General features: G+C 34.5%; 1 protein-coding gene across 1 annotated transcript in view; it reads left to right on the top strand.

Moving 5' to 3' along the window:
- LOC148950044 (nephrin-like) overlaps positions 1–22,831 on the top strand; it is a 295,913-nt gene that overhangs the window by 83,712 nt on the left and 189,370 nt on the right. Inside the window, exon 3 of the mRNA XM_089092085.1 lies at positions 16,715–16,897. Within this exon, the coding sequence (XP_088948211.1) occupies positions 16,715–16,897 (183 nt within the window). The remainder of the gene's footprint in view (positions 1–16,714; positions 16,898–22,831) is intronic.

Raw genomic sequence — 22,831 nt, 5'->3', positions numbered from 1 at the left:
ATTAATGTTTGAACTTTTGTCAAATTCAACTAGCTTAATTTTGCTTATATTTTTTTCATGGTTAGACGTTGCAACACCGACGAAAATGCGGTACTGCCCCAAAAATCTCATACATTTAAAACAATCAAACTATAAAATTACGGTTTTCGGGAATGAATAGACCCAAGATTGGTCCAAGGGGCTAAAAATATTTTAGTTTTGATGTCATCGATATTTTAGGGCTGACAATGATGGTTTATTCCTGTGTAAAGAGACTTGTAAGTCTGAAGACTCCTTCCAAAGTATTGCTACAAACTATTCAAGGTATGTAAAAAAAAAAGGTAAAGAATACGGCATTGGACTTTACAGTCCCTACCGGCGGTGCTGATCCGGTTTCTTGGCCCTCCAGCCAGGAAGTGCAATGGGTGTTGGGGGGCTAACCATCCTCTGCTTTCGCACACCCTTCCTGTTTACCTTCCCCAGATTTCTCCAGGTACCTATTTAGAGCTGGGTAGACTCTGGCTGAGCTTACATAGTCACACCACTGACCCTCGTCCAAACCAAATAATTGGATACACTAGGATTCGAACCCTCGCCCTCTCGGTCAAAGAATCCTAAATCCAGCGCACTAATCCACTCGGCTAGGTCATGAAAAACCAAAATGTATTACATATACCATTTCTGACTGGTAGGAAGTAGATGGACCCTGAAGTCACCTGCGTTGGTAGTTATAATATCTTTCAAGGGAGCTGTTATGGTGCATTCTCACCAAGTCGTAGAACCTTTTACACTAGCATAACTTGAGATTTAACATGGTGTTAAGTCCAATTCACACGGATGCCAGCAAGACAACAATACCTTGGTGTAATCAATATCTACCAATTATAATTTTTCATCTGCTCTATGAGAAGCCCTGATTGGTTGAAAGGGATGATGACTAGAAATTAACGTCGAAGTAAAAATATGTGTGAAAGGGGGCTTCTGTAATCTTATGGGGAAAATTTTATCCATAAAATAGGCAGTGCCAAGTGTTGTCTAGCTATACATAGTATATTGTGCAAGCTTTTGTCACTTTTAAGTCAACATAGTAGCTGCAAAATGGAACTCCTGAATGAGCAGTTAATATTTTTTTAAAAAAAAGCTAGTAAACTTTTCCTATAAGCTAATAAATTACTAAACAGGATAATAAAATGCCTTTCACGCTTGATTAGGGCTTAAATCTCCATGTTTTATTCCGTATTTTTAGTTTTTGGATAGTTTGCTTATGATGATTGTGATAATTTTAGACGATGATTATGATGCTTTTATGTGTGTATTATTATAATTAACGTAATGTAACCTTAACCATATATCATAGCAAATTACCTACGTAGTGGGAAAGGTGCTTTATACAACAAATTATCTTTTTTGAAACTATGAAAGGGTTTTGGGTCCTTTTATTGTGATAATTCAGAAGGTATTACGCAAGGCCCTATCCAGGATTTTTGTCGGGGAGGTTTTTTTCGGGGGGGGGGGGAGGGCAGCAAAAAAATTAAAAAATGCATTAAATTTTTTTTATATGCATTTTGTTACTTTTTTACGAGTAGGACAAACATTTTGGGAGGTTCAAACCCCCCTTTCCCCCCTGAATGTGACCTGTGTATTAAGTGACATTTTTTCTATAATTAAGATTTATAGTCCGTCCTTTAAACTCAACACCTTCTGTCGATTGGTTGTTTTTGTTTTCGGCCATTTCAGCTACCTTTTTGGATTCTCAAGTTATAAAAGCTTATTTTTCCAAAATTTGTTTTATCCTCATCTCTGGTGTTGAAGTGGTTTTAATTTAGACCCTGTAACATAAAAATAATTTTGTTCGCCTCTCGAATGCAAAAAAAAAAAAAAAAATCTCATAGAATAAAATAATGCCAACCATAGTAATAGACAAAAAAATCCGATATGAATTTTCGGTTTTTCGTCCTCCGGAAAAATTTATGTCGTGCAACATATAACTTTTTAATTCATCTTAGACCTATTTGAAAATAGTTTTATTGTTGAAATTTTTCGCCAAATTAAAACAGCAAAAACGTAGTATCGGTGTCTGAGAATATTTTAAAAGCGGAAAGTAAAGTTGTATATTGTGTTGGCAATACGTGGAATTGCGTAGCATCTACCTCTGATCTCTGCGGTTCAATACTTTCTCAACCAAAACTGGAGAATATGCTGGAAGAACAAGTCCATGAGAACGGCTTTTTACTTCTTTGGATTATCAGTATCTTTCCGGTAAATCCAGGAAACCGGAAAAAGGGACTTGATTGAGAATTCAAGAGGTAACAGTTTTAAGGTTTCGTTATACTTAAATTTTTAAAGACATTTTTATGTGTTTGAGACTCAAAGTTAGGTGTAGGTTAATACTTTTACTGTGAACATAAAACGAGCAAAATCCGATATGGCACATTCGCAGAAATGTGTATGGGGGGGGGCAGTAATAATAAAAAAATGTATTTGATAATTTTCAAATACAATATATATATATATATATATATATATATATATATATATATATATATATATATATATATATATATATATATATATATATATATATATATATATATATATATATATATATATATATATATATATATATATATATATATATATATATATATATATATATATATATATATATATATATATATATATATATATATATATATATATATATATTGGGGAGGGCAAGTTTTCCCCCATTCTCACCCCTATACCAATTGGTGTCCTGAAATAGTTTTCGAGACACTACCTTTATTTATTTTATTCGATTGAGATTTAATAGTTTTCCTGGCTTAAGTCCCTTTCCACGAATAGCCATAAGAAAAAAATAATAACACAAGTTCTGCGGTGACAACAAGGATGACTTTGTGTGAAATAGACTTTATTTAGCAACAAAATTCAGAAACAGCTGGAAGAAGTGTCATTTTTCTAGTGAGTATCTCCAGCTGCGTTCTTATAAGACACTAGGGGGTCACTGAGTTCAGGACCTGAGGATGGGGTCTATTCTTAGAGAGAATTGCTTTACGCGATGTTGCATTCTGGTTGACATCACATTAACTCTTGGCGGACTGCTTTTAAGGAGACTTGTCCTACCGATAAGGGGAATTGCGAGGTGGTAACGAGATTAATAGAAAGCGAAGGCTGGATAGAATCTTGGATATAATGATTTTTGACAATTTTTGGAGTCAGGGTCTCTTCTGAATAATTATTGCTCTTCATTGCCCCTGGAAAGCATGGAACAAGGCGTGTATGGAGGAATTTTTTTGGGTGAGTGGTACGCGATTCGCATAGAAAACCCGAGAAATTAAGGAATACTATTTAAAAATTCGATTTTTTTTGGGTTGCGGGGGTCGAAAGGGACAGAACTTGTGTACTTCCTAGCATAAAAACATCTTTTTATCTTCAGTGGCCCCAGAGAACTTTATTCGAAGGCTGGTATTTAAAAAGATGGGCTTTATATTTTAAAAAGGTTTGTATTTTTGCAGTCTTTCTCCAACTTTCTTGGAGGGCCCGTAAACGGGCCCTCCTAAAAGGACCCTTGTAGTCATGGCTTTAAATATAGGGCTTGTTTTGCCAAACTCTTAGATTTTAAATGTTTATACAGACTTGTTGACTAAGCATGGGCACTGTTCTGTTTTTCTAAAGAAACAGGAAAAAAATAAACAGAGCTTGAATGAAACAGAACAGGTCAACAAAAAAAAAAACAGAAGACCTGTTTCTGTTTCTGTTTTTTGGTAAAAACAGAAAACAGCTGTTTTTGTTAAAAAAACACCTGTTTAAACAGCTGTTTTTCGAACACCTAAAGCTTAAAGAAAAAAAAATTTTAAATGATAAGTACTGGTTTATTATCAGTGCTATTGCAGCATTTTTCCGCCAAAAAGAACAGTTTTTCAATAAAGGGGCGAAAAACTGTCTATGCATACAACATCGCCATCCTTTTTTATGTTTATTTTCTTTCATTTTCCCGTTCCTTTTTTTCCAAAAATGCACTTTTATGTTTATACTAGTTATTTGAGACGTTTTGAAAATAAAATAATTTCCGGCGTCAAATTACGCAGTCAGCTCAAAGTCATTAGTGTTTAAGCAGAGCCCATAGTTGCTTTGGCGGGGGACAGTCTCCCCTACAGACCTTGCTTTCCTCTTCCCCCATCCTGATGTTTGGAAGCCACCGGAAATATTGTATGAAGGAAGAAAACTACACAGGAAGATCAAACTTCTAACCGCCAAGTCAAAAAGTTTCGTTGGCTTGCGGCTTAAAATAACTTTTTAATATTAATTATTTCCTAGCCAATTTGTTTGAGAGACAAATCAAAAGTAAAATTCACTGTTTAAGGGTACTTTGTATATTTTTACAGCGCTTTGCGCTAGAAAATAATGTTTTAGGCCCTCCACCGAATTCATTCTTAAGTAAATATGTAAAATGAAATTTCTCAAATTCTGAATTTCAAAGAAACTTAGACCCTTTGCTACACAATACTTTCTTTAAGCGTTCTCTTCTCTTAATAGGTTTTCAAAGGGATGCAATATAAAAAAAATTGCACTTTTTGATAACTTATTTCGAAAATTTCTTTCGCTTTGCGGCAGAAAAATACTTTCTCCAACACATACACTTGCTTCATTATAGAAAGTGTTACTACTTCGAACTCTCATTTTGTAAATATGAATGGAAATGCTTATGATTAGTTAGGCACGTTTTCGCGGTTCATTCACAAAGAAGATGAGGCAGTGACAACCACGACTATCAAATCTTGATCAAGTTCAACAAGTTTTTGGATCGGATAGCCCCTGTTGCAACCTCAACTTTTGACAGACTCCAAGTTCCCTACTCTTTTTTCTCCATTACTTTCACCGCCCTCTTCTTTAGACACTGCATCAGTTTATTCAGATTTTTCAGCAAGCGTATCTTCATTTCCGGAGTTTTTTCAACAAGGAACAGAAAAACCGTCTGAATCATTTTCAACCGTTGGATCGACATCTTCGACTTTATCAAAGGATTCCAAGCAATCTTCTTCAGGGATGTCATTGGCTAAGCTTCGAGTGGACAAAAATCCAAGAACGCGTGCAACAGATGAATGAAGACAATGCTAAAAACCTGAAGTTCAGGAAAGGGCTCATATTCTACAGGCTTTGGTGACATTGTTCCCAGAATTAGTCACAGTGCAGAACATCTCATCTGTCATTAAAAACTTCCTGATTGCAACTTGGATTGCTGAAAGGGTGTTAGTAGTTGTATGAGAATGCTTATACCTCTTGAAGTGTGAAAGATATTGATGCAACCTGTGCTCATGTTTCATCTTCCTGGGGTAATAGGCAGTGATGCCTATAAAGCCAGATCCTTTTGCAGACTATAAGTGAAAAGTCAAGCTATTCTGAGTGGCAGATCTTAGAGAAGCCTTCTGAACTTCTTTTTTTTCTGGCAGCAAAACTTATGTGACGATGGACGGTTCCCCAAAATGGTGCTTTCAAGCCCCCTGTTTTTTTTTTTAAATAAGCTGTTTCATATCTGGCTTATCAAACGTAGAATGTGACAATTTGTCCTTAAACAGGGTTTTGCAGCAGAACATCCACAGACCAGCTTGTTTCGATCGATCGGAAATAAAAAGGTCTTATCTCTGTTCTTCTTATTCCAGATTTCACTAATCCATTGCCCTATGTGTCACTTACTTTACTATCTGGAGCTCTCTCAAGGGAAGCAGCCCGACTTGATATATTTTTTAGTTGGTTTGGGTTTGTTATTATCTGCACCAGCCGCGTATCTTTGTGTATATCAATTGTGTGCTTCCTTTTCAGATAGTATATAAATGTCATGGCAGAGACTCCCTTAGCCTTTAGATACGCTCTTCAGAAGTTGCACCCAATATTTTCTTTGCTTCCTTTTTCCCGTAGGGTACCCAGAGAGATGTCTTGGAATATCCAAGTCGTCATCAGAAAATGACATTATGCTTGTCTTAAAACAAAGGTTGATTTTAGGATTTTTCACAAAATTAGAAGCACCTTCCAGTAGCCTACCATTTTGAAAATTGCACCTCCAGCCATATATCTGACCTCTTCCACCTCAGTGGCGTAATTAGGGGGAAAGGGACCAATCTCCCCCTGAGCGGTTTCGTCTGCGCAATGAGCCAAGAAAACCTGTCGGCAAATAAAAGCAAAATGACAGCTCCTAACAACTTAGACAATTTTCCCTAAAAACTTAGACAATTTGCAGCACAGTATTATAATATACAGTATTATAAGGTTATTTTCGTTTATTATTTTTGAAGTGTATTGTGTATTAACCATGGCCTGTAGGGCTTTTAGTGTCAATAAATCATATCATATCATATATTAATTTTTACGGGAATTTACTTGTCTATAATAGGTATTTAAGAGACAGATACAAGAAATAATATACTGCTTAGTGGCATTTTTTCTTTAACTTATTGTGCTGTATTGCAAAAATTATCTTGTTCACCGGAAGGTTTGTTATTCTACAGAATGAGAAAAGTGTATCAGCATTTTATAAGACTTTGGCCAACTAGTCCAGAATCAGCTAGTCAGCCCATTGTTTCAACTCTAGGCTTTTCCCTGAAAGGGTTTCCATTGATTATATTTAGAGATGGTAGAAAAAGTATATTTGGCATCTTGAAAACGTATATGTTATTATATTGATACAATAAAAAGTGTCAGCAAAAACATATATTTCTACTGGACAAGACTTCAATACATTTACATTCCTCTCTGACTAAACATTTAAGAAAATTTGCAATTAATAATTGGATTTTATCATGTATAGGCTAGCATGGTAATCTTTGCAAGTCACTGTTATCTAGCAGCATAAATTCCATAAAAACTGTTGAACTAAAGTTTTCCCGGTTAAAGGTACAGATTACTTCCCATGTAATGTAGGATACAGAGGCCCTACCAATAGAACCAGAATATACAGTAATAAGTGATTTGTTTGAATCCTGCTTCAACTACCTAGTCAATTGAGCAGCAACTTTTCTGCTCAATTGACTGAATAATATACACTAAAAAATAAGTTGTTTTAGTGGAACAAAACTGCACCTTTACCGTTCTCCCATTTATACACCTACCTACTCTCATCTGACTCCTAAGCCCTAATTTTGCCTAGCTTAAACAATCTAGGAGCACATTTGATATGTTAGACATACTGAGTGCCATTATTTTACTTACTTCTACTTTATATTAACCATAGTTTATAGAATTATCTATTCTATAAACTGTGATATTAACGCTAGATAATTCTATAAACTGTGATATTGACGCTCCAATTCCAAAAACTGTATGGGGCATAGCCACGCTTCTTCAAAATTTCAAATTACGATTTAAAACACTATTTTGTAAGTTCGAAATTTCTTAATATCTCATTTTCGTATCAATAAAGTAAAATCAAGAACAGAAGGAAAACAGTTAAAAAAAAAACAGAAACAGAACAAAATAGTTATTATAAAAACAGAAACAGAACAGAATAGGTAAATAAAAAACACGTCATCTGATTCTGTTTTTTTGTAAGAACAGAACAGAAACAGGTACTTTAAAAACAGAACAGAAAACAGAAACAGTGCCCATGCTTATTGTTGAATTTTTTGTGAAGATCCTTAGATATGAGATTATAATCGTGTTATAATATAATTGCATAATATAATATAATTATATATAGTATAAGGTTACACTATATTATAATAAATGCTTCACGAAGCCAAAACCTAAAATGAGTGTTTATGGAATTTATTTAATACCACAGTATATTGACGCACCAAAGTTTTCAAATTTTTTCGTGAGATTGCAAGATCTTTTTTTTTTTTTTTTTTAAATACAGTATACGTTTACATGAATTTAGCAGTAAAAAAATAAAAAAAATAGTGTAATGTTTACATGTCCTAAATAACTTCTGAAATGTTATTATTATAATTATCGCAGTATATTAGCTGAAAAACAGAGTCAGATTCTTTATAATATTTTCGTAAATTCAAAGTCGTAATTAAAAAAAAGTATGTTGGTTTAGTATTTTAATTTAGAATTTCTCGGTATTCTCAAGGGTAAATATTGTTCTTCTATGGATTGTTTTTTGTTTATAGCATGTACGATTATTAAACTATAATCTGAAGAAAAGAAGTATAACTCCATGATGTTTATTTCTTTCAAAACACTTGAGGGATTGAGGAAATTGGGGCAATATTTTCGAGAAGCTTCGAACGTGTTCTGAGGGGAGATTTTTCTAAGAAAGTTCCAATTTCCTGCTATACTATTTTTCGAGTGTTATTTTCATAGAGAAAGTCAAGTAGATGAACAGATTAATTAAATCTGGTTTTGAAGAGTAGCTTTTATAACGATTGTAAAGTAATCTGAATAAGTAATAAACAACGAATCGCGAAAACGAAAAGCCATCAATATCGCTAATCTGTTTTCAAAGGGTATGCACTAGGGTAGGGAATAAATGCTTGGCCCGGCTAATAAAATCAAAATATAGACAAATAGAATGAAAAATTATAGGAGAAATCAGGCACGTGCGTTGTATTTTTTTTGGGGGGGGGGGGCAAAAATAATAAATGTTAATACTTAAAACCAGGGGAGCCTTAACCATATGACCGTATGGAAACCCTAAAAAATTCTGAAAAATACTTCTTAAAATATCATAAATACTTATTTATATTTTCCCTAAAGGACCCTTGTAACCCTGTAGGCTCAGTCAGAGTCGACCCAGCCTTAAATGGGTACCTGGAGAAATCTGGGGAGAAAACACGGGAAGCGTCGGATGATTTGCCCCCAAACACACACTGCACTACCAGCCGAAGGCAGAAAATAAGGAGATCAGTACCTGCGCTACGCAGACCATTGCCCAGCATGCGAAAAAGTTGAAATTTAAGTAATTGACCCCACCCCTAACGGATGAATGCACAATCCACTTTATATATTGCCATCACATGTTACAATAACACTATTCTTTTCTTCGCCGCTTGAGTAGCGTTAAGTGGGCTGTATATTTATCTCTCAGGGGGGGGGGGGGGAAAATTTAAGCAATGCGTCCTTAGAAATGAATGAAAATATTTTTTTTTGATAGTTTGAATAAAAAGCGTCCAGAAATTCGAAAAATTTCTGGGAGGCTAGGGCCCCATGCACCCCCCCCCCCCATGTACTTTTCTGGGAGAAATCTGATGTTTCAAGTAAGAAAGTCTGGTTTCGGGTGCCATCATCTGTGTATGGATGAGCAAGGCCGTACTCAGAGGGGGAGGTAGGGGGTTTGAACCCCCCTCCCCCGAAATGTTTGTCTGAATCGTAAAAACGTCAAAAATGGATATAAACAAATTTTGTATGTGTTTTTTGAGCTTTTTTTGTGTAACCCCCCCCCCCCTGAAAAAAATCTTTGAGTAAAACCCCCTCCGAAAAAAACGCTACGTGGGAAGATCTTTCCATGGAGGATGTTTTCATGGGGGAAGGGACATTTCTGTGAAGGGGCGCCGGATTTCCCATCATTATTGAAAAAACGATCAGCAATTAAATAAAAAACAAGTTTTTTCAACTGAAACTATGGAGCAACATCAAAACTTATATCGCTAAGTTCGAATTTTGTTCCAATTCTTTGAGAATAAGTCCTGAATCACAAAGGCCGTTTAATTAGAATAGATAGCTCTTTTGAAAGTACTAAAAAAAAACTTTAGCGTAAAGAGTGAGGTATTGACTAGGTGGCGAAACCCCTCATATTCCTAATAATTTCTTTCAGTTTTAAGTGTTAATGTTGCTCCTTACTTTCAGTTGAAACAACTTGTTTTTATTTATTTATTTAATATACCATTTAGGATGACAGGGAATCTGAAAATATCTTTAACGACCAAATTCACTTCAAGTTTGTAGGTCATTTATTTGTTTATTAAAGACAATAAACCATATACAAAAAGCAAGCACAAGCAGACATAAATATCACTTAAAGAGTTTATAGTTCATTACTGGACGTATTTATTCATAATTAAATGCTAATGATTATGGTGTTAAGAATATAAATTTCAAGGGGCTGATGACTTTTAAAAATTGTGTGCACCAGGTTGACTGTCACTCCTAAAATCTGGCACGTACGCAGGAATCTGTTTCGGGGGGGGGGGGGCAAAAACTTAAAACCCATTATTCTGTGAGAAAAATAAGAAAATTATGGGAAAATGAAAAAAATCGTGAGATTTCGGGGGGGCCCGAGCCCGGAGGCCCCCCTTGCGTACGTCCCTGGCTAAAATCTAGTATATGTATTTTTCAAGTTGCCGAGAAAGTTCCTAAAGTAGCGATTTTGTACATCAAGTCGGCTGTTTTCTGTCTAAATCCTGTATTTGCATTACTAAAATTTCTGAGAATCGCAAAATAGTATGATTTTTTTTTCATTTTCAAGCGTGAAAAAAAGATGAAGGTACTTGTCTAGAATCCAGTAGTCACGCGAAGAACCGTATCTACAATCTAGTGAAAAACAGGTTTCCGCTGAATGGTTCGCTGTATAGTGAGGTATTGCTCACTCGGTGAAACATATTTATATAACATATATATAAGGTACCTAGGTTAGGTTACGTATTTAATATATGCTATGCTTTACTCTCCCCCCTCAAATGAGCACATATACAGACAAATTTGTTCATAAACTATTATATTTCCATCCTATTTTGTTTTATTTAATTAGTATTAACGAAACTTCACTTATCGCGTGACTACTGGATTCTTAACAAGTACCTAGATGAATATACTATTTTCCTCAACAGGTTTTCCGAATTATTTTCTTCGGGCCCTTGCCAATCCGTTGTGTTCTCCACGAAGATATTAGTTTTGGTACGCAGGGGCGAAGCTAGGGTTTTGAGTTTTTAATTTGGAGGGGGAGTGTATAAGGAACATGCCCACAAAGTCGTCCAGTGGGGCGACAACTTTTGTGCAGTCAACCAGTATGCCTTGAAAAAATGATTATGTGTCGACCCATGGCAAACAGAGAGCAACAAAGTTTGAGACGATGGTTTATAATAAAACAAAAACAAAAGGAGTAAATATAATATAAAAGAAACGTGAAATAAAACGCATGTTTTTATTTCTATGGTTGTTTCTTGCCCTAATTTCAACCTTTTCCTCCCTAGGCTCTTTAACTTGCTTTTCTGGAATTAGGCGGTGATAAGACCAGGCGCATGTAAAAAAAAATGGGGGAGGGGGCAATTTTAAGGAAACGTAAAAAGTAGTGAAATATTTGAACTCAGCTATATTGAAAACAATTTGGAAAGTTGTGAAATTGAGATATCAGTTGGAAAATTGGATCCACGGGCCACCTCTTATCCCTTCATGTAAGTGCCAGTATGAGATTGTTTGTTGGGTAAATTATATTCTAAAAAATGGATTTTGACTGCAATAAAACCTCAAATTTATAAGAGTGAATACTAGAGCCAAATGGGCCATGGTTTATAAGAAAAAACAAAGAAACAAGAATTCCACCCCCTTTATAAATACGCTTATCTTTTCTCACTCATATTCAATTATCCGATTATTTAATTATCCAATCATTTAATTATCAATTAACTTAATTATCCATCCTCCATTCTTCAAAAAGCCCTGTCTGTGTGAACATGGACTAACTTCCCCATATTCCTGATATTCCTGATATCTAGTCATCAATTACTCTACACAATTTCCACCATCCATCTCTTTCCTCTTACTCCAATCCCAAGAAGTGTATCCCTCAAATCCTCCAATTCCTTACAATTGAGCATATACTGCTCTAAATCCCCGTTATCCCCCCACGTCGGGAAAGAATATGAACCACGTCGGGAATTATATAAGAATACGAACCACTTATTGACCTAAAGCTCGCAAAATAAATCCTACTTTCTTCAAGTCTCATAAAATTTAATAATATACAAAATTTCTATATGCCAATTGGCGTAAAAAAGAAGCACATTAACAAATTATTTATCAAGATCAATAATTATTATTAACTATTAATAAATATCAATGTAAATAATTAGCAAATTACTCAATAGTTTCTGTAATTCGTTAATTTGGAATAACTTCAACACAATTTATTAATCAATTTAAATAACCGAAACTGTTTGTTTTTTCTTACAGTCATAGCCATTATTTTTTTTTATTGAGTTATTAATTTTATTAATTTTGTTGAGTTGCCAAACTCATATTTGTTCAGTACTCTGGGTAGGGTCTTGTAAGGTGTTTGTTTTCACATGATCCGACCCATCCATCTTTTATATAATTTTCATTGTATATATACCAATTAAAAAGCGATTCGATAACACTTTGATTCGTGCTTGTATGGGAAAAATTATCGGAAGTTAACCCCTTTCCCTCCCAACCACCTTGAAGGGGGTAATTTCAGTCTTGTTGATATGCCTCAACTCGTTCGACTTGATACAACCGTTAACTTGTATGAAGTAATTTTATTTTACGCTGTGTTCTCATCGTCTAAACTTGGGAGGGCAATTTAATTGAAACTTTGGGAGGGTAAGTTATATTAATTGCTCTCTATTAAGTTGTTTAAATTTGGAAGGATATCTTGATGAAACCAAACAGCACGAGTTGTACGGAGGCGCCAGTTCACTAAATTGTAGATGGGGGATGGTAAGGATTTTTTATGAAGATATAAAAATAGTATTTTTGCAAAATCTATGTGGGGACAATTTTGTTTTTTTATATTTATTTTTTAATGCAAATACAGAAAAGGTAGCTTTCAAAATTTAAAGGGGCATTTGCCTCCCGCCAATTGGCGTCCCTGGAATTGTAGAAACTGTCAAATCCTTCTTGATTAAATATTCTGCTAAAACACATAATTAGTTACAATACATTGGAAAGTAACTTTTGCATTGAATATTTCTATTAAAAATCAAACAATTGCAACTTTCAATTTAAATTCGAGTAACTTCCAAGAATTGCTAACAGCCTGCGATCGTTCTTCCAGGCTGAATTATTTGATAAAATAAACTGAAAAAAAACATAAACAAAAAAGTAACTTGTAGAAAGTATTGAATCATAATTGATGTGAATTTCAATGCACATACAATTTTTTTTTATAAAAAATGATTTTTCGGGGGGGGGGGTACAATTTTTTTAACGCGTCCAAAATTTGTTTAAATTAATTTTTGTTACGTTTTAAAGAGTCGGACAACCATGTCGGGGGCAGGGGGGTCAAACCCCCTCCTGGATACAGCCTTGATCATGCGTAAAAAAGACATTTTTCAAAGAAAATGCCAAAAAAGGAATTTTCAAAATTTAATTGACGCAGACATGTGTACAGTTCAGGTGTTGAAGTAATTCTGGATAAACATATTTCCATTGCCCTTTAGTTGTTAGAAACTCCTGTGGATTAGATATAAATCAATGTAATAAAATAGACTCGATTATAAGTGCATTACTATTTAATATTAAATAATGCTTTTATAAAATAATTTTCAGATTCTGACATGCACATAATTAGAATATTCCTAATTGACGGTTCCTAGCATCACAAGTCTTTTAAAATCCACTTAGATTTGAGGAAGAAGAAAAAATCGATGTTTAAGCTTAGAATCAGCTAATAGTCTCATTAACGTTTCTGGAATCGTTCATTTTCTTTCGACCCTTGTAATACTTCTTCAGTTATTTTCTTGGAATCTCCTAAGAAATAAATTTCTTCAAGTCTGTTTTCACGTCAGTGATTATGCCTACAGGAAATCTAATATTTCCATCATTAAAATCCTTTTAGTTGAAAAATCTGAGAGTAAGTAAAAAATCAACTTTCACCACCGTTACATCATTTAATCAACCCCCTATGGGGATGGCCCGGATATAAGATTCGATTGAATTATCCTACTTGATGTGAGGATTGCTTTGCTGGGGGACCGTTTCGAAAATAATATCTACAGGGAACATAAAATAACATTTCGATTTTTACAGTTTTGAGTTAATTCTAGAAATTAGAAAAATAGACTGAGTGATCCTCGAACCCATGATATTATTTCTTTTAAGCATATGATTATTTTGAATTTAATAAGTTTTTTATTCCTGTTTGAACAATTCCCCCTCCTCCTGGAATAAGCCTCCATCATACGTGCCTGATAGATAGGATAGATTATAAATATTGACAGGCCAAGATTAACTATATAAACTAGAAAATCCAGATTTGGAGTAGTTGTAGTTTGGAGTTAAAATGATAACACGTTTGTATTTTGAATTTAAACCAGACACGGTGGAGTTTTGAGCCCGTGCCCTCCGCGAAAATCGATATTTTTGACATGTCCCAAATAATTTCTTATTTTTCCACCTAAATGGAGTATTCACTGAGTTTTTTCTTTCAAGGTCAGGCCTCCTCTTCCTTCATAAATAAATTTCTTTTTAATAGCTGAATTTGGAAAAAAAGTCGCAAATTTATATTAGTTTTGGAAGTCGTCACCGGGAGCATAACATCTGTTTCATGACAATGGAAAACAAATTATTAATAATGGAATAAATTGAAATAAATAAATTATTAAATATATTAATAAATTGAAATAAATATTAATAATTATAAATTATTAATTAATAATTATTATAAATAAATAATTATTATAAATTATTATAAATAAATATAAATTATAAATAAATATAAATTATTAATAAATTGAAATAAATAAATTATTAAATATATTAATAAATTGAAATAAATATTAATAAATATAAATTATAAATTATTAATTAATAATTATTATAAATAAATAATTATTAATAAATTGAAATAAATAAATTATTAATAATGGAAAAATTGAAATTTTTTTGGAAAGTCTAATAGATCTGAGCTTCAAAACACATTATTTGGTTTTCAACCTGGCGCGTACATAGTAATTTTTTTCGGGGGTTCCAATAATGAAAATCATGCATGATAATTTGAATGAGAAGGGCCCAGCAATTGAGAAAAATTTAGGACTATGTGAAAATAAACAACAGGTAAAACAATAGGGAACTTCCTGGGCGCTGAAATTTGTTCACCTTAAATGAATATTTCGGCTCTATATCCAAGACCAAACTTACATATTTTTTGAGTCGTTATTTAGGATCTGTGGGGGTGTCCCCTCGTATAAGTGCTTATTCTCAACCCCTCACCCTGGGCAATTCTTCTACTACCCGCATGTTAGGACTTAAACTTATGTTCACGGATTATATTTACATCGTTAAAATCTTTTTAGTTGAGACGATTTTGGCGGTTAGCAGAACAAAAAAACTTTCACCGCCATTTGACTGAATCATCGAATTCCCCTCCCCTCGTGAAGGTGGGCCGAATGCAAAGATTTGATCGATTCCTCGTACTTGAATTTTCCGCGGTTGAGTCTTGCCTTAAGGTCTCCCTAAATTGAATAGCAAGAGAGTGTCTTTCTATTGAAAAGATGATCTTCCTCTGACTTGAATGTTTCTCGAAAATGGAGATGAAAATACTAGCCAGGATGATTAGACATGAACAATTCCCTTTCAATTATACCTCTTCTTCCCTTAAACTGAATAGATATTAGGAAGCTTTAAAGGATACTGCAAAGATTGCAGTGCTATGGAACATATCAAGATATTATGTTTTTAATTAGGTCAATCAGGCAAGTACAAGGGAACTTATTCTGGAGAATTGGCGCACACTTAGGGGATTTAGTAAATTGCGTTAAAGGTGTGGAAAAACATTAGAAACATGTTGGTGATTCAAGGGCCTGGGCCAGTACATAATTTTTAGGATTTTGAATCCGTGGAATGAAATTGATTCCAATAGGTAAAAATGCTTGTTATGTATTCCTTATATAAATAAGCTTTAAATCTATGGCGCATTTTCTTTTAACAGATTTATTACAAATCAAAATAATTTTATTTTCCAAAAAGGAAAACCTGAAAATAGTGTTTTTTCATCACTTTAATCAAAAAAGCGTCCGTAAAAATTTAAATTACTTGTGTGATTTCTTGCTAAGACAATTATACCTTCAAAGGAAAGCTGCATCTTAAGATTATTTATATTAAGCTTATTAATATGCCAAATTTGAATTTTTCTAATTAAAATACGAGAAAAGGTTTTTTTGGAACGTCTTTCAATGCCTCAAATGAATCGTCAATTCCCTCTAAAAGGGTTTCAAATATTCAAAGGTAGATCTAGAGTATTTTTTTGGGGAGGGGGTCAATGTGACAAGGGTGCCAATAATTGACCAAATTGACTAGTTTATTTTAAAAAAGAGTGAAAAACCAAAAAAAAAAAAAAAAAAACAAGAAATATGGGCGCCAGAAAAATCTTGGGGGAAGGTTGCCCCGGCCCCCTAAATCTGCCAGTGCAAAAATTTGCTATTTGCCTGACAAAGTTGCTTTTGGTAACCTATCACTCGAGATGTTCCGAACCATGGGGCACGGCTTTGTATACTTTTTTTTAAAAGAAGTATAGTATTAGCCTACGTATTAGCCATATGTATGGTGATATTATTTTGGCATTTTGATTATATGACCTTAGAGTATGTTTTTACGTAAAAGGGGGGGGGGGGACTTTCGGACCGTGGAACGTCTTGGCATTTTTACGGGTTACACTATAATGTTCTGTACTTTTCATATGTTAAGATTTTAAAAAAAAAAAAGTCGAATTAGTTGTGTTGATTTGTGCATGATTCAGTTGTAGAAATATGTTGATCAGACCCATTTTTAAACCATATTGTGTTCCAGTCTCCTGGGTGATTGACTAGTCAAAGTTTAAATAAACCCTCGCTTAATGTTACAGGACACGATCGAACGATTCCAGGACATGGTAACCGATACTCGATGATTGGAGAAGTATCTGCTGGGGAACATCATTTACAGATAGAAAATGCCACTTCGTCAGATGATGGAGAATATCAGTGTCAAGTTGGCCCAAAAGGACCTTCGAAGCCTATCAGATCCGATGCTACTTTATCTGTTCTAAGTAAGTTCTTGGTTCTAGATATGGCAGGGTTAAACAGGGTTGTAGTTAAAGGGGAAGGGTATTCATGAGATTTGGGACATTCACTTTTCGTGTATTCATACTAGCGAGCTTTTCGGGGAAAGAACCTTGTGAGGAATTGTCCTCTGAAAGTTTTGATGGGGTTTAAACCTATCTTCTCACTTCCATTCAGATATTTGTACTGAACAATTTGTGATGGAGCAGTGTAATTTCCTACACTTTTTCATCTTGTTTTTTTTTGGTGTGTTTTATGTAGAGTACAAGTAAAGAGTAATCTAAACAAACTCTAAACAAAAGCCACTTCTCGGATTTCTGATGGTCCTCGCTTTGGTCGGGCAAGATTGTAAAGCGAAATTCGATTCAAAATTCAGGCCAAAAAATGTTCCTCCAGGAAACTAAAAAATGTTTCGCCGGCTCGTAAATTGACCTTTAAAATGCAAAGAAAAACAAAAAAAAGAACACTTTTTAAGAGCATTAGACAAAGTACACAGAAGGTGATTTTTTTTATCATTCTATGGTACTCCCCCCCCCCCCTTGTCTGTTTGCATTCGCTTATAATTAGCTTAGTTTTATGGGATGTTTAAAATATTCTCAGAAAACATAAACACATAAATACATAAATATTTAAATAATATATATATATATATATATATATATATATATATATATATATATATATATATATATATATATATATATATATATATATATATATATATATATATATATATATATATATACGAAACGTCATAACATTGAACCGTCAGAACCTCGAACCATCATAAAATCTAAAAAAAATTATAAGTTTATACAATAGCAATTAGTATATAATAGCTTAGAAACAAATATGGCTATAGGCATATATTTGCACATCCGCGGGTGGGGGTAAACATAGCATATATAAAATACATAACCTAACTTAGGTACCCCCCTAAATCTAAAAAAACTAAAGTTTTAAAATTTTCGATGCTATGACGGTTCGAGGTTCTGACGCATTTTTTTGTGGATATCATGACGGATTTTGTACTGCTCCTGACGTTCGGGCTCCTGACGTTTAATGCTATGACGCCTTCCCATTTTTAAAGTGAGCGAACCTATTAATACTGCATAAAAAGCACTAACTAGGCTGTTGAGATAAATGTTCACCTATCCTTTTGGTGTGTCCTTCTACTGGACAAATATGTCTTAATCACCGTAACTTGTTAAGTTCCATTTTGGATAACCCAATTCAAATGTCAGTGCTGTGATAAAGCCATTTGAGTAATTTATCGCCTTTTGTCCCAAGCTCAATGCTATCTATTTTATGACTAACAGAATTTTATAAGTTATATTTTTCTCCTTTTCTTGTTTTATAACCCTAACTGAAGTTTTTTCATAAAGTGAAACAGGAAACTGGAGTCATGATCCTTATTCCTAATTGTAGTGGCTAAATGTTTAAGGAGGTACTCACTTATTTTCCGTTTTGAAGTCATGCTCGAGGGGTTAACAACTGGGCATTTTGAGGGACACCTGTAGGCACGGAGGCACGGAGGCACGAAGGAAGGGACACCTGCGATGGTCAGTTATTAGCCCCTCGGTCGTGCTCTAGCATGAAATTGTTTGAAATGCGATGTCTTGTAAAACAAAGCATGGGATAAAGGTACTTTCGCATTTTCCGGGCCTCTCTAAAAAGTCAGTTTTTTTTAATGCTAATTAAATGAAATAAAATAGGAGGAATAATAGTTTAGATTCAAATTCGGGCTATATATATGCACATTAGGGGGGTGGGGTGTTGCAGAGCATATATTAAATACGTAACCTAACCTAACCTGGGTACCTTCCCCCTAGAATCCAAAAAAACACAGTATAATGTCTTATACACAATACAAACCACGCTATCATTGCCTAATCTACAGCCGTAGATATCATGTCAAAAACGGGTTTTGTCATTACCTTCTCTATAGTAAGCCAAGTGGCCCGGATAATGCGTACTGGGCTAAAAATTGAACTATAAGGGAAATGCTTTTTCTATGAAATGAAATGGATGTTTGGGAAAACATTACTGTTGTAAAAATCTGGCCAGCCTTTTCGTTTGTTACTAGTTTTTTACTCATCCATAATTCATCTTTGGAAGCATAAAGATGTCAGGGTTATCAATTGGAGGGGAAGGGGAGGCAAACTACCCTTATTATTTTATACCCTCCCCTAAATTTTAAAAAAATACTTGTTACGTATCTTCATCAAAAATACCTTTTTTGGGGTTCTAATTGCTCCAAAAAATCGAAAAAACAACAAAATTTCCCCCTCCCTAGAGTCTGAAAACATATTCACCCCCCCTCGCAAGTTTTCAATTGGCGCAAATGAAAGATGTATAGCTGCATTTTGTGTCTATTGAGAAGTATATATAGCAGAAGGTTTTTTAATAGTTTTTTTTCAGCCCTCCCCCCGAAAAAATAACCCTCCCTTCCCCGAACAAAAATCCTGGATATTACCTTGGCAAAACGTCGTGTTTGCGTTTTGTTTTATACTACCACAGCTTCTTAATGCTTGAAGATTTTTTATTGCTACAAAAATTGTTTGCTTTTGTGTCAAAATTTTCTCTCTATGGGCAGAACCATTTTAAAAGTGGCCAAGTTAACCAGGGGCGGATACAGACTTATTGTTTGGGAAGGGCACCGACAAAAATTGGCTCCTTCACTGGTATGTTTCGCCCCCTCATTTTTATGGTTAATACAGCTCTCAATCTTCTGGGGAGAAGGCATGTACCCCTTGAACCACCCCTTAGATCCGACCGTGACGTTCACCGACGTAATATGATAACTTCAAAGCGGAAAAATCAGCTGGATTTCAAGATATTAAGAAGCTTTTCTGAATTCATAATCCTAGCTAAAGTTTGTTTTATAACCTCCAAGAGAAAACTGGAGGTACCTTCCTCTTCTTAACTGGAGAGTTTATTTTTAAATCATTTTCAGTTTTTTTTTTCTCGATTTGAAGCTATTTAATATATAAAAAGATTTACTAATTTTAAAAAAGTACTTTGTATAAAATTTTTTTGCTAATTTTAAAGGCTTAATATTTCAAACACAAACAAAATGAAACAAATCATTTTAAAAAAAAACACACACACACACACAAAAAAACGGTGCGATTCGGTTTCCATCTCCCCCAGATGCTTGATAAATCATTTTATTGTCTTACCAAAATGAGTTACCGACGTAAACCAATGGTATTAAAGCCTACTTTCATATGGAAAGTAGTATTTCTTGGTACTTATGCATTATACGGTAGCCTACTCAAAGTTACCGCTATATACTGTATACAAAAAAAAAACACTTAAGGAAACCAGTCAAATGGGTTCTTGCAATAGACAAATGGATAGCAAAGCGTGGTTTCTCATTGAGTTTACACTATTTAAACTATTGTTTTTTTGGGTTTTTGGCGGGAAAGGGTCCCTAGGTTAGGTTACGTAATTAACGTCTGCTATGCTCCCCCCCCCCTGCGCTGAACATAGCTTGCCCGATCGTTTTTATAAACTATTTTATATTAATAATATTTTATTTAATTATAATTAAAAAAAATTTAATTATTTAGTGGTTAACGTATAATGCATAAGTATATATTTCTTTATCTCTTGGTCATGCTATAAAATGAATTATTAAATATTTATATATTCTTTATTATATATTAAATACTCTTTAATGATTTTTTGTCAGTTTTCGATATTTTCCCGCAAGATTTGCAAACTAGGTTAAAAAAGAAAGATAAAACTACACAGAGGCGGGGGTCTGTTTCTCATCAGAAATATTATAATTTTATCCCGTAATTTCGTATATTATAATTGTTTTCTCTCTTTTACTTTGATTTTTTTAATGCTTAAATTTGTTATGATTTTTTCAGTATCGTCTTTTCTAAAATTCACAAAAAAAAGAAGATTGGAAATAGATCTAGATAATGTGGAAAACTAGAAACTTCAAAGAAAATGGATTTTCTACATGTGAACATCTATTAAAAGAGTACTGTCAAAACAAAAATCTACAGGAAAGGCATTTACATGTAATCCAGGGGTTGGCCACTTTTTCAAATCTTATGTACCAAATGGCGTGTGCCTTACGTGGCAGCAGTTTGCAAGGTGTGGCGAGAGAATGCGAGGCGTGGTGGAATTATGCCTATATTTCGTGCGAATTGTCCCATGTATGGCCGAAAAAGTGCCGGTCCAAACTATGCACAAGACAAAGCCGTTGCTAGAGTTAGTTGTGCCCAGGGCAAAATCAATTGCGACGCCCTCCCCCCTTTCCGACTCAAATATAAGCAAAAATACCGAATCGAAGTGGAAAATTAGACACACCGGGGCAATTCCCCTGCCGTGAAGCCCTCCCCCCGAGCCGCGACGCCCGGGGAACCTGGTCCGTTTATGAAGCCACCGAGATATGACCTTGGCAGGGAGACCTTCACTGGATTTTAGAAATACTTTTTTTTGTTATTTTAATTAAAAATATCGAAAAATAAAAATGCCCCTTCCCCTTTCCTAGATTTTCACAATGTGCCTTTTCGTATCTTCCAAAAATTTTCTGACCCCCCCCCCTCCCTACATTTTTGTTAATTGGTTTTCCATTTTGTTACTTTTAATCATTTATCTGATATGAAAATTAACATTTAGTATCTACAAAAGAGGTAGTTCGGGTTTAAGCGACTTGGTCCCTTTTGGCATCTCAAAATCGCGCACAAGATAATAATAGATAAGCTAAGGTACGGAGATTAGAAGACAAGAGTATTTTTTCTTATCAGAGGTGTATTTTCTTTGACGCCTTTCTCCAACAGCGAAATAAGAGTTCGCGGGCAACTCTGATTCATTGGTGAAATTTCGGTTCAAGGTATTTGTAGTCTAAAGTTTATAAACGGGTCAATTAATGGGTCTTCTCTTACAGTCCAGGAATGTAAGTACAGATTTATTTTTAGAAGGGGAATACACAAGCCCAAATATAGAATTTTTCTTCAGGAAGGGGGGGGGGTATTTTTTTCTGGGTATACAAAAAAAAATAAAGACTGCATCAAGAATTTTTTTATAACACATTTTTGTGTACGCTCTAACTAAAATTCTTGTAATATTTTTTTCTGAACTCAATCCTAATTAAATATACCTTAGTATGCTAAAAACATAATACCTTAGAAACACACGGGGCGTATATATTTGCACATTATGGGGGTGGGGTAAAGTATAGCGGGCCTGCATGACAAATGTCTTATGTAACCTTATTAGGATTTTTCTATAATAAGTATTTTTTTCTACCTTCCCCCGTGCACATTTTTTACCCCCCCCCCTAATGTGAAAATATATAGCCCACACCCAATATTTTCCATATATTCTGTCACTTTTCTTGTCTTGTCTCACGCTAAGCTGAAAGAAACTAACAAAAAAAAACCCGGTCTGCAATGCGTTAATGAATGAGCAACTAGAGCAGTAGGGCGTAGCTCATGCAGATACCTATTTTCGATACTTTTTTACATGTAGGATAAAAATTTGGGGGAAGGGGGTTCAAACTCGGTAGCCTACCCCACCTGGATACGGCCTTGGGTATAGATTTAAAAAAGAAGGCAAATTAAATGGAAAGTCCGTACCCCGGGGGTTTCTGTGTTTGACCCCCTCCCCCCGCCCGAAATTTTTCCGATTCGTAAAAACGTAACGGAAATACATATAAACGAATTTTTATGTGTTTTTTTTACTTTTTTGCAAAACCTGCTCCGAAAGAATACCCCCCCCCCCCTAACAACTATAAGAAATTGTAGGAAAATGGCAAAACTTTCAAGAGTTCACGAGACAGTGGTATCAGCCATCCTCATCCTGTGCGCTTTCTTTCTCTATTACACTCACGTTCAACTGAGTTACTGAATCGTTGTTGGTGTAATTTAGAAAATTAAAATGTAGCTGAAATTCGACAA

This window comes from Artemia sp. Qi Xiang Cuo, chromosome 7, assembly GCF_049724085.1.
Source record: "Artemia sp. Qi Xiang Cuo chromosome 7, ASM4972408v1, whole genome shotgun sequence".
NCBI lineage: Eukaryota > Metazoa > Arthropoda > Branchiopoda > Anostraca > Artemiidae > Artemia > Artemia sp. Qi Xiang Cuo.
Note: the sequence above shows the minus strand (reverse complement) of the source record. Positions and strands in the feature narration are given on the sequence as shown.